The 16,812-nt window shown below is 36.7% G+C and overlaps 3 protein-coding genes across 5 annotated transcripts in view; 2 read left to right on the plus strand and 1 right to left on the minus strand.

The window, feature by feature from the left end:
* foxl1 (forkhead box L1) overlaps nucleotides 1-9,548 on the plus strand; it is a 9,906-nt gene extending 358 nt beyond the window's left edge. Inside the window, exons 1-2 of the mRNA XM_079465688.1 lie at nucleotides 1-115; nucleotides 8,653-9,548. The exon at nucleotides 1-115 is cut by the window's left edge and continues 358 nt beyond it. Coding sequence (XP_079321814.1) covers nucleotides 1-115; nucleotides 8,653-9,414 — 877 coding nt within the window. The 3' untranslated portion in view covers nucleotides 9,415-9,548. The remainder of the gene's footprint in view (nucleotides 116-8,652) is intronic.
* Nucleotides 95-5,768, plus strand: LOC306899438 (uncharacterized protein). The gene is made up of 10 exons (XM_079465684.1): nucleotides 95-728; nucleotides 1,133-1,357; nucleotides 2,013-2,169; nucleotides 2,575-2,990; nucleotides 3,121-3,225; nucleotides 3,439-3,737; nucleotides 3,830-4,011; nucleotides 4,086-4,243; nucleotides 4,421-4,635; nucleotides 5,205-5,768. The coding sequence occupies exons 1-10, from the start codon at nucleotides 487-489 to the stop codon at nucleotides 5,462-5,464; spliced, it is 2,259 nt and encodes a 752-aa protein (XP_079321810.1). The 5' UTR covers nucleotides 95-486; the 3' UTR covers nucleotides 5,465-5,768.
* LOC306899439 (uncharacterized protein) lies at nucleotides 5,595-9,217 on the minus strand. 3 transcript variants are annotated; one of them, XM_079465687.1, is made up of 6 exons: nucleotides 8,321-8,644; nucleotides 8,077-8,137; nucleotides 7,859-7,995; nucleotides 7,067-7,287; nucleotides 6,798-6,942; nucleotides 5,602-6,471 (listed from the first exon to the last, which is right to left on the minus strand). In XM_079465687.1, the coding sequence occupies exons 2-6, from the start codon at nucleotides 8,131-8,133 to the stop codon at nucleotides 5,700-5,702; spliced, it is 1,332 nt and encodes a 443-aa protein (XP_079321813.1). In that variant the 5' UTR covers nucleotides 8,134-8,137; nucleotides 8,321-8,644; the 3' UTR covers nucleotides 5,602-5,699. The 3 variants fall into 3 exon arrangements, with proteins under 3 accessions (XP_079321812.1, XP_079321813.1, XP_079321811.1); XM_079465686.1 differs by having other exon boundaries at nucleotides 5,595-6,471; nucleotides 8,077-9,217; XM_079465685.1 differs by lacking the exon at nucleotides 8,321-8,644 and having other exon boundaries at nucleotides 8,071-8,137.
* Nucleotides 9,549-16,812: the final 7,264 nt, after the last annotated feature.

Consider the following 16,812-nt stretch of genomic DNA (forward strand, 5'->3'; position numbering starts at 1 on the left):
CTATCAGTTTATCATGGACCGCTTTCCATTTTACCACGACAACAAACAGGGCTGGCAAAACTCGATTCGCCACAACCTCTCCCTGAACGACTGCTTTGTCAAAGTGCCCAGAGAGATATGAGGCGCGGAAGTTGACAAAAGTAAAGCGAATGCCGAGAGAGTCGTTAAGTGCGCGAGAGGGGTTGAGTGTGCGCGAGAGGGAGTGAGTGTGCGCGAGAGGGGTTGAATGTGCGCGAGAGGGAGTGAATGTGCGCGAGAGGGGACCAACCATAAACGTGCGCAAGAGGGAGCGAGTGTGCGCGAGAAAGAACGAGTGTGCACGAGGAGCAAATGCGCGTGAGAGGGAGAGTCAAATGAGTGAGAGTGCGCGCGCGCAAATTGCCAAATTATAGAAGTATTGCTTAATTGTTTGCGAGATAAATCAAATTGTCTAGTTTTAGTTTTTGAGGTTTTATTCATTTTAGTTAATTCTGTACTTGCGACGTAATGTCTGAAGCAGCCAGAAGACTCATCAATAATATTCTTGCAAGTCCCACGGTACTTGAGAGCATCGATAATGCTCTGAATGCTCAAACAAACCGTAATTGTCCAAATCAAACAGCAACAAGCGAAGTAAATAGACTTTTTAATTCTACTTCTTCCGCTACTGTTTGCCGGCCTGCATTTGAATTTTCCCGCAACTTTTGCGGATCAGCCAGAAGAGGTTCTGTAAACATGTCACGGAACAGGTATGTTCTTTAGAAGTTGTCTGCCTGTATTCATTATTCAATGTATATGAGTTGTAATGATATAATATAACGTGTGATGTCCAGTGCTAGGCAGGAAACTGTATGCTATTGTATGCCAGACACTCGTACGTTACCTGATTCAGTTCATGACAATGATGTCAGTTACAACAAGTTGTATATGCCTTCATCTAACATTTGGTTCATATTTTTAAATGCATCGAAAGTCTTGAATCTATCTGAAAAAGCAGAAATACATGACATTTGAAATGTTTTATGGTGAAATTTAGAGATTACAATAAATCATAGTACAGTGTGTACAGTAACATGAATCCACTAATGCACATTGCATCATTAATAATTACAAATATTAACTAGTAAACTGATAACACATTATTTCTGTTAAGGCATGGTAAAAGGAGAAAGATGTCAGAACATGTCCCCTTCCTTCGAGATGTTTGCCTTCTTTCATCTCCCAGAGACTTCACAGTCCCAAGGTCCAGCACTAGAACATTCCTGTCAGAACAAGGCCATATAGTGTCTGCTGTGCAATTTCAAAAGGATTGGAATGCACAGGAGGTGCTGCAACATCTCAGATCCATATTCAGTTCAAAACTGAAGAGCAGCACAGAGTAAGATAACATCCATTGTAGATCCTTCTAGCACTAACTAATCACTTAATTCACTCAAAAATTAACATTGTCATCATTTACTCACCCCTTGTCATTTCAAATCTGTATAACTTCAGAACAACTGTTCTGCAGAACACAAAAGAAGATATCTTAAGAATGTTGGTAACCAAAAACTGTTGGTACTCATTGACCTCTATAGACAAAAACCTAATGACAATGGGACACAAGCAGGTGGGTACCACAGTTTTTTTGTTACCTCTAATCTTCGAAATATCTTCTTTTGTGATCTGCAGAAGAAAGAAAGTTAAACAGGTATGAAATGACAAGGGGTGAGTAAACGTTGACAGAATGTTCATATTTGGGTGAACCATCACTTTAACTAGGTTTTGATATCCTTGAATATAACAGTATGAACAAAATGTAAGGCTATGTAATTTTTTCTTGTTCAATTATTAGAGAGTATTGTATAAAATGATGAATAATCAAGATTCAATATTTTTATTTGTCAGAATTGTCACATACACAATTATATAAAGACTATATTACCAGCAGTGAAATTTTTATCAGGATCAGTCCATAGAATGTGTAATTATTTGAGAGTATAAAATAAAAATGTAAACCAAGGAATAATCATAAGTATGATATATTTTCTTAGGATCACAATTATGATGCCCACATACACCAAGCTGGTCAAGCCAGTGTTAGAGGCAGGTCGTTGTCTTGATGGGGCTGTGCTATGCAAACTTTTCAAAGACAAGACCATCTACCTACAGCCATCAAGTGACCTGATAGAGGAAGAGACGACAATAGAGGTAAATTATCAAAATTAACTTACAATATAATAAAATGTATATTCTTACTTCATTTCTTTTTTATTTGGTGTCCCATTAGTATTTGAGTGATGTTCAGTCTGTATACGCTCTGGAAAAAATGTTAAGTATGTAATTTCTGCAACAAAACCAAGCAGAACTGCAAAAAAACACACACAAAAACATTTCATATGTCATACAGATAGTTCCACCCCAAAGTCATGCTACTAGTATGCCAGTTTTTCTGCTTTGTGCATGGTGGCGTTACTCAGACAAAAAAGTAGCTACACTAAGCCCCCCTAGTATGGCTAAATACTTACTTTATATTTAATGATCAAGGTTTGTTCTATAATCTCCCCTGATAATAAAAGCTCATATCTACGTCCTTCTTTATTCCTTTTTTTAAAGGATACTTTTGAAAAACTTGATTCCTGCAGTTCTGTAACTGAAACTGTCATCATTGATGTGTGTGAGGACGAGCCATATGAAGCCATTATGTTAAAAAATCATGATCCATCAGTTGCATCATCGTCCATGGGCATGATCCCTGCCAGCTCTGTTGTGATGTCAAGTGATATATCTCAAGTCTATGATTCTCCATCAAATGAAGGGAGTTTGAGGAGGTTCTCCACTACTGTCTTCGTTGATGTATGTGAGGACGAGCCATATGAAGCCATTATGTTTGAAAACAATAATCCATCAGTTGCACCATCTTCCATGGCGATCGCTGCCAGCTCTGTTGCGATGTCATCAAGTGATGTACCTCAAGTCTCTAATGCTCAGTTCAGTGCGGAGAGTTCTAGAAGTCTTCTGGACAACAACAGGTAAAAATTCAAAACATTCACTGTTCTCTATTACATTTTTTATGACTTTTTTACACTTTGTCAGTAGAATTTACACAATTTCAATGAGTTTGTGTGTTAAAAGTTCTAAAACTCAGATTTTTTATTTTAGGGAGGTGCAATATGCAGCACTCTTTGAAAGCGATGTCAGTGACTGTGAAAGTATACAGTTCTCACATGAAAAAGAGGAACATGTGTCCACATGTTCAGAAGAACGGTAAATATCCTGTTTTTATTTATTTCAGCAATCTACTGATGAGTTGAATATATTGATGAGTTTTAAATTAGGAGATATCCAGAAAGTGCATGCTTGCAGGGGCTCCATGAACAGGAAGATAGATATACAGATGATACCTTTATTTTTTTATTATTCTGTCACTATACTGCTATTTTACTTGTGAATGATGATGTATTTCTCTCCTATTTTCAGAGACATTACAGGAATACTAGAAAACCTGGCAGAGAAAATTGATGAAAACAGAGCATCGTATTTCAACATTAGCAGAAAACACATCTGGGAAAGTGCAAAACTCACAATGTCTATGAAATCTTTCTGTCCATCAAAGAGGATTGATGTGAAATTTATGGATGACTTAGGGACAAGTGAGGGAGCAGTAGATTCTGGTGGGCCAAGAAGGGAGTTCTTCACTCTTCTAATGGAGAACCTTAAGCAAGGGGCATTGTTTGTTGGTCCTAATGAAGCCAAATTTCTTAATTTCAACAGTAGATGTAATAAACATGCACCACATTCAAAGTAATGTTAATCTTGAAATTTTTTCCAATGAATGATACTCAGTAAAATCTACAATTACTGTTTTTAGCATTGCAGAATGAAGACTATCTATATGCTGGTGTTGCCATTGCACTCTCAGTTGTGCATGGGGGACCTGGACCACAATTCATTTCACCCAGCCTCTTTAAAGCACTGACAACTAGCCCTGAGGCTACAGTCATTGCTGTTGAAGAGGTTACAGACCCGATGATTTGCATCAACTTGCAAAGAGTACGTTTTTATTTACTTATTTATATAATAATATCTCAAACATTCTTTTAAGTTTTGTTGTTTCCTCATTATAGTTGGCTTCTGGAGATGTTGATGCCTTCAACGATATTGAGCCCATCATAGATATGGCTGGGACGTTTGCAGTTATAAAGGACCAAGAAACAGCCAGGAAGGTTGCCTTAGACACTGCACACTGGTACTGCCTTGGTCGCAGTCGGTCTGCATTTGAAAGGTGTGCAATTCCTGATATTACCAATTTTATGGACTATAGTTTTTTATTTCACTAATAAAGCAACACTTAAAGATATTAATATAAAGAAGTTAAATAACTAACATTGTTATGTGTTATTATAATGTCTATCTTTGGCTTGTAACTCTCCTTTTTAATTCTTTGATAATAACTCAACAGATTCAAAGAAGGTTTGAAAACCCTGGGAGTTCTAGAAGCTATAAAGGAAAACCCAGCCGCATTTACAAACATCATGTGTCATCACCCTCAACCCTTCACCTACTGCAGCTTCTCTGCACTGATGCAACCTGAATTGAGTGTACCAGGTTCTTCGAAAAGGAACACAGAGAACCTTGTTCTATCTTTCTGGAGAACCCTCCTGATTGAAATTCAAGGTAATGGTGTCATGACTGATGTCCTTCAAATGTTTGTTATTTTCAAACAAAATTACTGTAATCCCTTCTTTTACTAGCCTGTAATTACTATAAAGGTTCCCTACTTTTAAGATTTTGGTACTCAAATATATCCTTATATTAGTAGAATTAATTTGAGTTCAGACTGTGGCAAGAACAGTAACAAATCACTGATATTAAACAATACCAGACAACGATGGGGAAAACAGAATGAGTGTACTGTATATAGTGTCCTTGTCATAGAGTTGATGACTATATGGTGCGTGGATTGCAGATTAGACACTGGGGCAGGAGCGTGGAGGATCTTGGGTAATGTAGTGCAGAGGAAAACAAGGGGAGAAACAGAGGGAACCGTGACACTGTAATGGAGATTAACATAACATACTTGATTTGTGTTTAATTTGCAATAACTAATCAGACTGAACTAATTAGAATTTATATTACAGAGAGTTTTGTAAAAGATTTAAGAAAATTAAAATATTATTTGAAAATTATATTTTGAAAATTAAACACATTATTTCTTAAAATGTTGACCAATGTTTGTTCTACAGATGAACCCAGCGAGCTGCAGTACAGTGACATCTTCTTTTTTACCACGGGCCTAAAGACCTTGCCACCTTTGGGACTGAGACCTCATCCAAGCATTCAATTTCTTCACGATGTTGAAAAGAATGAGATGTTATCACAACTTCCTAAAGCAAATACATGTGCCAACAGCCTGTTTCTTCCAACTGTTCATCAAGCATACACTGATTTTAAAAATAACATGATGTATGCTATTCAAAATTGCCAAGGATTTGGGTTTTGTTAAATGTTATTCCAAGAAATGTTGAAATGTTTAACAGATAGTTTTTGCACATTTTTACAGTTATAAATGTCTTGTGTTTATGCATTTGTGTCATGTTCTTTAAAAGAATATGAAAAAAAAAGTTCTGAAACATAATTGTTCATGTTCAGTTTATGATAGAAAAAGTACATTATACAATATGAGTTTAACAAACAATGTACATAATACATATACATTATTATTTGCTCATGCCATATAGTCAAGACGTTCTGTATGCACTAACTGAAATAAAATCTCTTACAAAAATAAAGTGATTAATGCCATAGTTGCTGTCGTCTGTGAGTGGGTTACATGCGGCTTGTAAACGCGTTATATTGTCTGGATTGAATGTAAGGTTACTTTCTGGAACTATTATTTGTTCATTATCTTCCTGAACTATCGGACCATCATAGTCAACACCAAAGTCATCGATTTCTTCCTCTGTTAGAAGCTCCAGATTTGGCTGCAAAAACATACCTGTATGCCACATTGCCAAGGGTGTCATGGATTGGGCTGAACTTAAAGCATGGTGGTTCCACTGCTGGCAAAATTCACTAGCTGATCGCTGTATTCTGCCAAGGTACACAAAATGTAAAGCCCATAGGTGTACTTCGCTTGTGGAGTCCAAGATTTCAGAGTGTTCCATATACTGGAAGAGTTGTTTGTAGAAGTCTGATACAACTCTATTGACATCTCCCCAAAGGCGTTCAATTCTCTGATTATGAACACTTCTCCCCACTATAAAACTCCCTCTTTCACTTCCCCGATAGTTTATCATGTACCTGGCCACTTCAATGTTTTCCCCACCTCTATCCCCTCTAACTCTGTTAGGCAAACCAAATCTTGCAACACCATGACGAAAGAAACTAAGTACTGTGTGTGCTCTGTTGTTGGTACAGCATTCAAGGTAAATAACAGTCCGGCTATAGCCATCAATGCATCCATGGAACACAAATCTCCATGCAATCAATTTGTGGTTTGAATCCATGTGCCTAAAAAAAGAAGAATTTATACTGAGATGTACTTTATCTACATAATATAAAACATACAAAATAAAAATGTCCAAAAGCTATAGAGTTGATTGCTTGTTTTAATTTTATTATTGAATGTTCCATAAACACCTGCGTAACCAAAATCTGTTGTTTGACAAAAGATGGTGGGTGTGGATAAACGAAGTAAAAGTAAAGTAAAAAATCAATGATTGCTATGAAATATCGATAGATAAATATAGATACCAACAAAAATTGTCAAGCACCCACACGAGCAATCTTTGGACAATTTTAAAAAGTAATAAACCCTATGCCATTGTGATACATACCAAAGATGATTTGGTCCTCTAACATTATATACTCTCCTCCTAATTGCATGTCTTGTACGGATCATGGTGCCAACAGGGTCAACTGTCGATAGTCGCTCCCGGACACGCCTTCTTTGTATATAGAGTCCTCTACTTCTGAGGCTTCCTACGGTACAAATGAACAAACAATACAAATGTCAACATCATCAATAAAAAGCACTTCTTACATCAAATGAGACATTATATTAATATTTAACAGTATATATAACATGATGTCCAAGAACACTTGCCTAGGACAAGTGTGACTCCAGCGTTAGGTGTTTGACTGATAATTAAATGAATCAGTGAATCAAGGTCAGGATCTGAAATTGTGCTAAAATTAGTCTCCATGCCATACTGAAGACGACGTCTTCGTAATGTTCGACAGCTCACACCCAAACAGGTAGAAATAGCAGTCCATGACATTCCTATCTCTCGAAGCTGGATCAGCTGCTCACTGGTTAGATCATACCTGTGTAAGTTAGGAAATACAGACTTTTAGTGTATTTCTGTGTCAAACTATTGCACAGATTTCTAATACATTTTAAAAGTAACTTTCATTATATACTTAAGTTTTGTGTTTTGTTCAACCCTTATGAAATATAACTAACTCTCCTCCCTTTTGAACACTCGTTAATAACTCCATCCACACCTCTCCAGTAATTTATGTCAAACTGTCAAAAGTTTGATCAATGTATTACCATGACGTGCATAGTCAGGTCTGTATCTCCGTTTAATACATCTTGGCTTCTGCACACTTTTTAGAGATTCCATGATTTAATTTCTAAATATTTCAACAGTAAGCACAGCACATTTATTAAATAACTATGGTTACTTTACTAAATTTAATTTCAGGCCGGACAGCCTTTGTCAACTGCAACATTAATGGTTTAAAAATCGTTAAAAATATTGGATTTGTCATTAACACGGTCATATTCTGTGATGCAAATGAAGAAGTCTGATAAATATTTAAATTATATTTTTTTATGTATTTTTATGTAGCCTGTCATCCTACGTGTTTGTCATTAAAGACAAAGGGGCACCTTGGTCGTCCACCAGTCCTGGAGACAGATATTCGAATTGTTGGTATAAGTTGCGGTTGAAGGATAAGTTCCAGTTGCATGAACATTTCTGAGAAACTGTCGTGTAACTCTGAAAGCATGGAAGTCACTTGATCGTCCTATAAAAAAACAATGTGTTAAACTGATACTAATATCTTTTATTTACATCTAACAATATCTTTAATTATACATACAATTACCTGATGGTGTCTCAAATGGTCCAACATCCTGGATAGAATACGACAGTGTTCCTCCATTAACCTATGACAATTCTCCATGCTGTTAAAATTTCTGGATAGCATACTTTCATCATATATTGTCACACAAGTGTTTAGTTCTGTAAAATATCTTCGAACATCGTTGCACTGACAACTAGTGCACTGTAAAAACAATAGAAAAAGAATTATAAAACGTGTCTTAAACATATTTAAAATTGCAGGATACCTCCGTTGACCAATACCGAAGAATGGTTCAATATGTGCAAGCTCAATAATAAAACAAAAATGTTCTCGCGCGCACTCGCACTCTCTCGCGCACACTCAACCCCTCTCGCGCACATTCGCACTCTCTCGCGCACACTCAACCCCTCTCGCGCACACTCGCAATCTCTCGCGCACACTCAACCCCTCTCGCGCACATTCGCACTCTCTCGCGCACACTCAACCCCTCTCGCGCACACTCGCAATCTCTCGCGCACACTCAACCCCTCTCGCGCACACTTAACGACTCTCTCGGCATTCGCTTTACTTTTGTCAACTTCCGCGCCTCATAGAGAGAAAGGACGCCCGGGCAAGGGCAGCTACTGGACGCTGGAAACCAAATGCCTGGACATGTTCGAGAACGGGAACTATCGGAGACGGAAGAGAAAGTGCAAGATTCAAGAGACGGGTGACAGTAAAGCCAGTCACAAGAGAATCCGAGGGACTCTGAATTCCCATGTTCCAAAACTTCATCACAGCATCCGTTTAGAAGAAGAGGAGACGATTATTAAAAAGAAGGACAAAAATCTTCAGAAAGATGATCAGCCCCCAAATGTGTCCGGGAATTGCGTGTCCGAGAAAGACCTGTGTTTTGCCAGTCTAGACTCAAACTGCACGACTTCTGATAAAACCAGCACCGTGTCTTCAAACCAGGTCGCGCAGCCTTTGAGCGAAAGAGAGACGGATCGTCGAATGCTGGAACGCCAGGGTGACGTTTTGACCTCTACAGGTGCGAGCGCGCAAACTGGAAATGCCGAATCCAAAGAAACAAACGCGCAGACGCATCCAAGAAAGACAACAGACAAATCCAAGGAGTTTAGCATCGACAGCATTCTTTCCAGAAAAGAGAATCAGCCTCAGCGTAGATGCGGCGCTGGTGGCGGAGCGTCAGTCGCGTGTCTGGAGTCGCGAGGTTACGCGCTGACGTCCTCCCTGATCGCACACGCGCATCCACATCTGTATCAGCGCGCTTTCCCGATCGGTTCTTACCTGTCTCTCACCTGTCCCGATAAAATACTGAACTTCAGCCAGAAAATAGACGAGAAGTTTTTCTTTTGATGGCTCTTTGATGGTCTGACAAACGCGAGACTGTAGCAAAAATATTTAACAAAATGTATTGTTATGCTTTGACAAGATTCAGGGAATTTTAGTACCACCCTGCTGAAAAAACATAATTAAAAACCTTTCTAATGAAAGACGTTATAACGAATTTAATGGTTATAGTGGGAATTGTCTTGGTTTTAATGGAAACAGCAGCTTGGGTCTCTCTAATGTGTTGGGACATTTTCTGGCGGATGGCAGTCCAAAACACACAACAAAAAACACATTTTGGAATGGTTTTATTGGTTAACAACCGATGGCTCATTTTTAGAATTTGTGTTTTTCATTACAGGATAGAATCGTTCTTATTTTTGTATTAATAATGCCAAATATATAGTGTTTAAAATATATGAGACTTCTAAGACTTTTATTGTCACCTTATTTTTGTTGTCGTTATGGGAGTCGACTTGGGTGGGCCATTGTAAAGAACAGTAGGCCTACACTGTTAACAGTAGTTAATTCTTAAGATGTACACTATGATCAAGAAAGCATTCTTTACGAACCATCCCAAGCACTGATGTTTGACTTTGTAACTTAGGACTGTTTATTTGAACAACTGTGTTATACGGTCCTCTTTGCACCAAATGACACAGACAAGACAAATTACAAATGACATTGTGCTGTTGTTTTTTTCCAACTCAACTTGACATGTTGCGTGAAAAGAAAATATGATGTGTACGTTGTACATCCTAGACTGATGTTGAATTCAAAAGACAACCCAATTCTTCCAATAAATAATGAAATGTAAAACGTTGTTTAGCTGTATAAAATATTCCCTTAAAACCTAAGAAAACCCTGAAAAAAAACATAAGTTCTGTGTTCCACAGAGCATCAGCGAAAAGTGTGAAAGAGATGCACTTTAGTTCAAATTTAAATGAAGAGCAGCCTTGTAAGGCATGTGGAAATCTATTTGCAGTTTATTTTGCAGAGTTATGTTAAAAATGACTACATTTGACTAAAATGAGAATAGTGTTTTTTTTATCCTAAACAAATTGCTCCTGGACTAAGTATAATACTGAACTGTGAAACTGGTCTTCCACTTGTATCCCTTGCCACCATATATAGCCATAAGTGGTTTTTGAAATGAAAGGTCTAGGCCTCTGTGAGTGCAAATCAGGAATGCTTATGGAAATAAATAAGCGTCCCCACATTCAAGCAAAGGAACTCACATCCACAAGCATTTCCTGTGTATAAGATTCTTTTGGTCAGAAGTGTAAATAGAACGTCATCCATCTGAAGCTTTGTGGAGAGAAAGGGATTTACATCTCTCAATCCGCTGCCTCCATCTGTCCTTATCTTCACAGATGTACTCCTTAGATGGAATAATCTGCAGGATCTCTGGACCAGACTGCAGCACAACAATTTGATTGTAACACAACCTTACTATCCCATTGGTAAATGTGATTATTCTTAAAATAACATTTTCACATTATATTCCTGGATTATCAAGTAAATTTGTCTTGAGTTGTACTTTAAATTATGATTATCCAACGTGTTAGACTATATCAAATACCCATCATATGGCTCCTTAACAGTGCTAAAGGGGATTGTGCCCTCTAGTGTTATCCAAACCATAGCCTACTATTAAATGACACAAGCACACTTAGAAGGCACCTTAGTTTTGTCAATACACATTCCCCTTCTAGAAAAAAAGATCAAGACCATTGATGGAGATACGTTGCTTAATTTCTGGTATAATATTCAAATGACTCTTTATTTGTAACCACAAAAGAGTCTCACAGAAAGCAAATGTTTTCTCAGCAGCTTGAAGCTGATGGACCACAGTGATAGAAGGATAGTTTAATGACAACATTCTCAGTTTATGTTTGGTCTTTCCCAATGGTTACAATAAAATAAACACGAAAAGGGGAAAGATGATCTGCGTAAGTGTAAAAAATTTGGGCTGTTGCTTCATTTTCATTTGAACAGCACAGAGCGTACTTTCTGTGGTCAGAACCACAAGTGTTCCACTGTGAGAGATGTCTGTTTTATCAAAGAGCAGAGTTTGATAAAAAGCAGTTGTCGAACTAAGAAAGACCACATTTCTGTCGCACAAACATAAACATATCATTTGCCTGACTTAAAGCGATTACTCAACCCTGATTCAATCCTATTTTATTGTTGTTCAAAATGACAAAAACTTTCTCTGATTCAGAACAGCACTTTGCCACCCTTTTATGTCCAAGTGTTTCAGACCTAAACTATGTGAAATGCTTGTTGCCTTAAAATGATTTTACAATCAACTCTTGTCGTGATCTATGGTTGTTACAATAAGCCATGCGAGTCCAAAGGGTTGCATTGACTCATTTGCATGGGATTGAGTTGACACAGCTTGAAAGATCTGATAGGGGTTAAATCATGAAGGAGAGGAATGGAGATGATTTGTAAAAGTGTCATCACCCTTGTTCCCTGTGCAATCGTGTCTCTAGGCAGCATTAAATCACATAATTTCAAGCAGCCTGCATAAAAAGAGTTTTAATCTCTTTGTTTATTATATATTTTCACTCGTAGAGTAAACCAAACTTGGTTGTCCAAATATGCTCTCAGCGCCACAAGAGGGGCGGGGCTTTGATGAAGATTGATAGTCTCCCTGGAAGGAAAATTAACTAGCCAACCAAGTTGTTTTCCTGGAGCTACATTCTGCGTCATTTGCACGCAGAGAGCACAAGCCTAGAAGAAAACACAATTCATGTTTCTCAGATTTTCTCCTTGGAAAAGATTCTTATATGTCTTTAGTTAAGAAATATTACAATATTATAAAAAGTGCTTGAATTCAGTAATTTGACTTTGAACCCAAATCATATTTCAACAGGACAAGAACAGCTAGACTATGTCATGTACATTGTTTAAAAAATTATATACTCTTATCATACAATCCTACCGGTAGTCAAAACTTAAGGGTCACTTACTCATTTATTACTTTGTTTCCACATTGTGCTCAGAATTTGCAAAATTGTACACTTGGCATTTTATCATCTTCGGGTCTTAACGTGGAAAGCTCTTCAAACAGTATTGAAGGAATTTCCAACACTGATTGACTCTTTAGCATTTTTCAAGTAATTCATTTCAAGAATATGTAAAAAAAAAAACATTGAAATAAACACCTTGAGATTAAACAATTTTAAAGATCATGACATTTTGGTCAAGTTATCATAAACGTTTGACCGCTAGACTAATTTACCGCATAGCCCTTTTCATAAATGTAATGTAGCTCAAAGTCCTTTACGAGCATAAAAACAAATAATTTCCCCAAAATATCAATAAAAAAGAATGATTAAGTAAAAGAGAATGACAACACTATTAATATATTTTCAAAATAATACAAATAATAAAGCAAAAATAAAAGAAACAACAAATAAAAATGTCTCGCGTTGTCTATATCTAAAAGATAAGTCTTTACCAATTTTTTTTAAACTATTAAATATCTTCTTTTGATTCATTTGGTAATCAGTTTCTTCATGTAATGAGATTAAAGTTACCTGAAAACAATGAATGGTGAGCAATACAAGTTTAAACTGTTCAGAGCATCTTTAGAGGCTATTAGGAGAACATTTAGTGTCTCAATGAAAAACAGAAATTTCCCCCCTGCACAGTTTAAAGCCTAAAATGTTTATTGAGGATGACAAGAGAGGTCGATGGAGAGCTGGCAGGTTGGTACAATATGTTTATGTTTTTCTTTTTCTCCATACACATGCTCACAAACATCTGCACCCACACGCAAATCATACCCCATTATTCCATACCACAGGCACTTTTGATCTAAACCTTTCACACTTATTTTAAGAATCTGAATGTCCTTTTGACCTACATTTGGAATGTCTGGAAAGCCTGAACTCTCCACACAACCATTTGAAGGCTGAAAATCCAGAGCAGCACATTAAATCTCACTTTTAATAGTCATTGAGACACACAATACTATGTAGAAGTCAGTGCCTTGTCTCAGATGTAAAAACTGCATTAAAATGCAATTACGTCATATTCACTGATGATTGTATGTTTACATATATTTTCAGATCCCTGACTGAGAAGTTGCTTGTAATAAGAGGTAAGTACAATAAATATCTCTCTCACTCGCACATATGGCCGTGCACAGTAATTGACATGATTACTCGTGTGACTCATAGCATGAACATACAATTTTTGAGAGAATAACAAGGAGCCATTTAGAAATAAACTTTCAAGTGTTGTTCTATGGGCCAAGCTAAATATTACACATATAAGCACCATCTCAATGGATTATGCAGCAGCTGGCTGGATGGTCATTTTCCACCAGTTTAACTCGACACAAACCAAAGAATTTAAATGGTCTAACAGCTGCTGAATGTGCACGTTTTATTCCACATTTCTAAATAGCACAACCTTACCCTTGAGCATTTATTTCAACAGAAAGTCAATCATCATCAGAAATTATTATTGACAAACAGGCAAATTATCTACGGTATTTCCGGTGTTTCCTATAGTAATGTATGCTTGTTTGATTTTTTTCTAGACTCACAGACTAAAGTATGCACAGTTCGTTTTTACACCATTTTTATTATGCTTAATGTTAAATATCAATCAAATATATATGGTCAAAACAAAAATTTGATGCTTTTCATCATCATACATTATTTACTTAATGTGATAGTTTACACAAAAATGAAAATTGTGTTATCTCTAACTCGCCCTGTTGTCTTTTCAAATGGCTTTCTTTCTTCTGCAGAACACAAAAGAAGATATTTTGAAGAATGTTGGTAAACGAACAATAGCGTTACCTATTCATCTCTATTGTATGGACACAAAACTAATGCAAGTCAATTGGTACTGTTGTTCGCTTACCAACATTCTTCAAAATATCTTCATTTTGTTCCGCAGAAGAAAGAAAGTCATACAGGTGTGAAATGACAAGCGGGTGAGTAAATTATGACAGACTATTTGGATAAAGTATCCCTTTTAAATAATTATAGGAACCAAAGATATAAAGTTGTATACCATACACTAGCAGTGATATGAAACCTGAAATCCAAAGTAACTTAATAGTAGATTTTCATGGAATATGAAGACCTGTTACACACCTCTTTTAGAGCAACATAAGCTATACCTTTACATACCTTTTAAGCTGAATGTGTAAGCTCTGTGAAGGCTCCCAAGACCCATTAGCGTGGGCCTGTTGCCTCTGTCACGGACCACCCGGCTGTCTGGTTCACACTTAACCTATGAGGGGAAGAAACTTGACTCCTTTTTAGCTCCCAAAGCGGGCTTGAAAAGTGCATTTAGAGGTCCTCTCACTCCCGACAACAGCAAACTGTCTGTACACGGCCAGCCAAACATCACACCAACAGTATGTGAGACTGGAACAAAGATCATTTTTTTGGACATGAAGGGTTGAGATGTAAAAGATTTTTATATTGTCAAGAAACTTTGCTGTTTGTGTCACAATGACACAACCTGATCTTCAACCCTGCTAAATTCAACCCCACAAGGTTTTAAAAGTGATAGGAAAGAAAGCAAGAAAAAAGGTGTACATGAGAAGGATGTGATCACTCAGCAACTGTTGGGGATGAGAGGAGTTTATCTGATGGGATCTGGAATAAATTAGCAGTAGTAGAGCTCTCATTGTGTGACACCAGTGCTTGGCCTTTCACAGCTCATTACTGTGTGTCCAATCAGAACAGGCTAGTGTGACTTCTGTTTATTTTTACACACAACCAGCCGTGGCAGTCATTTGGCAGCTTTTCCCACCACGCAGCCTTAAACACTCCCACATTGAGCTCAATCTGCAAGGACACAACATTTGTAAGAGACACAGAGCGCCATCATTATATTTACCCACACACACAAGTCTACACTATGAGCCTCAGCGCATTCACCATTTATTAAAATGCATTTATGTGGTCATGTGTTTATTCGTGATGTTGAAACTCAATGCTTAGTATGCCATTGAAGGAATAATTCACCCGAAAATGACCAGTTGTCTCATGGTGTCAAATATTTAATCACGAGGCGCATGAGAACGAGAACAAATGAGATGTGAAGTTATCAATGCATTGCAATATTTTAATTTAGCACTCGGATAAGCTTGCTTTGGTTTTCGTTAAGCTAAATATGAATAAAAAAGTTTCAATGGGTCATTCTGAGCATTTTATAACGGACGCAACTGCTTCTTGAAGCTTTAACATGGGACCTACTGTATGTCATATAAAGCACAACTCGTATTAATCACATATATTTAGAAAGAAACTTGCCGTTCACACAAAGCAAGAAAGTAATATCTGGGATGGCATGAAATAAAATTGTGATATAAATAGTTTTGTTAGGTTTATAATCAGTTACTATTAGTATGTTTAACATTTGGGGAAGATAATTGAAATATTTTTATTAAAACTGTATATAAATAAAATATTAAATATAAAATGTAATATAATCATTGATACAACATAACATTAGCATTTTCATTTGATATTATATTATATATTTTAATATCATTTATTATCAAATAATCATATTTTTATTTTACTTTTTCCCATAATTATGGAAAGTGCTTCAAATACAGTTCATGTAAAACTGTACAAAATGGCTTTACACCTTACCCATTGTGTCTAACATGAGGACACCCCAAAATACAAATGTTTCATCAGTTATTCACCCTGATGTTATGTAAAACCTGTATATGACTTCCTAAAATATATTTTAAGAAATGTTTCAGAGGTTTTGTGTCCATACAATGGAAGTCAATGTTTTTTGGTAACCAAAATATCTTCTTTCGGGTTTACAGAGGAAAGAAAGTCATACAGGTTCGGACTGACACAAGAGTGAGTAACTGATAAAAATCTATCCCTATATAAATGTTAACATTGAGACAGAAAAACAACTGTTACATTTCTATTTTTTATTATAAGCACTTTAAACCTTAAAGGCAGGACAACACAGTCTCATGGGTTTTCAGGAACGTTCCAATAGGAATAGTAGGGCACTTAGGAAAATATGCCGACAGTGATGCTAACAGTTAACAGTTAACATTCACTTACACAAACAGCACAACAGTTACAACATCTGAAATGCAAATAACAGACCAATTAAATTTAGATCCAGCAGGTTTCTAATATGACCATGCAGTCATACACATACACATATCAAATAAATAAATGCTTTCCCATTTGACTATCCATTTAAACCTTACTTATATTTAGCAACATTATTCAAAACAATCTTTATTTACAAACCAAACATATTACATTTTGTTTTCCTCACCCGGAGGACTCAAAACAAGCTCTTGAATGCCTCACTCAGTGGTTGACATTCGCCATCTATTGGCTTGAAATGTAACTGCACAACAGTGTACGCTGATGGTAAGTAATGCACATGCACGCACTAAAG

Source organism: Barbatula barbatula (genome assembly GCF_947034865.1).
Source record: "Barbatula barbatula genome assembly, chromosome: 10".
NCBI classification, from domain to species: Eukaryota; Metazoa; Chordata; class Actinopteri; order Cypriniformes; family Nemacheilidae; genus Barbatula; species Barbatula barbatula.

What these genes read in the sequence shown, in the direction of transcription:
- LOC306899438 (XM_079465684.1), top strand. Translation starts at nt 487, where the DNA reads ATGTCTGAAGCAGCCAGAAGACTCATCAATAATATTCTTGCAAGTCCC. An exon ending in TCCACATGTTCAGAAGAACG is followed by an intron (nt 3,226 to 3,438) that starts GTAAATATCCTG and finishes TCCTATTTTCAG; the next exon opens with AGACATTACAGGAATACTAG. An exon ending in CCTCCTGATTGAAATTCAAG is followed by an intron (nt 4,636 to 5,204) that starts GTAATGGTGTCA and finishes TTTGTTCTACAG; the next exon opens with ATGAACCCAGCGAGCTGCAG.
- LOC306899439 (XM_079465686.1), bottom strand. Translation starts at nt 8,301, where the DNA reads ATGTTTAAGACACGTTTTATAATTCTTTTTCTATTGTTTTTACAGTGC. An exon ending in ACCATTTGAGACACCATCAG is followed by an intron (nt 7,996 to 8,076) that starts GTAATTGTATGT and finishes GTTTTTTTATAG; the next exon opens with GACGATCAAGTGACTTCCAT. An exon ending in AGGACTGGTGGACGACCAAG is followed by an intron (nt 7,288 to 7,858) that starts GTGCCCCTTTGT and finishes TAACTTACACAG; the next exon opens with GTATGATCTAACCAGTGAGC.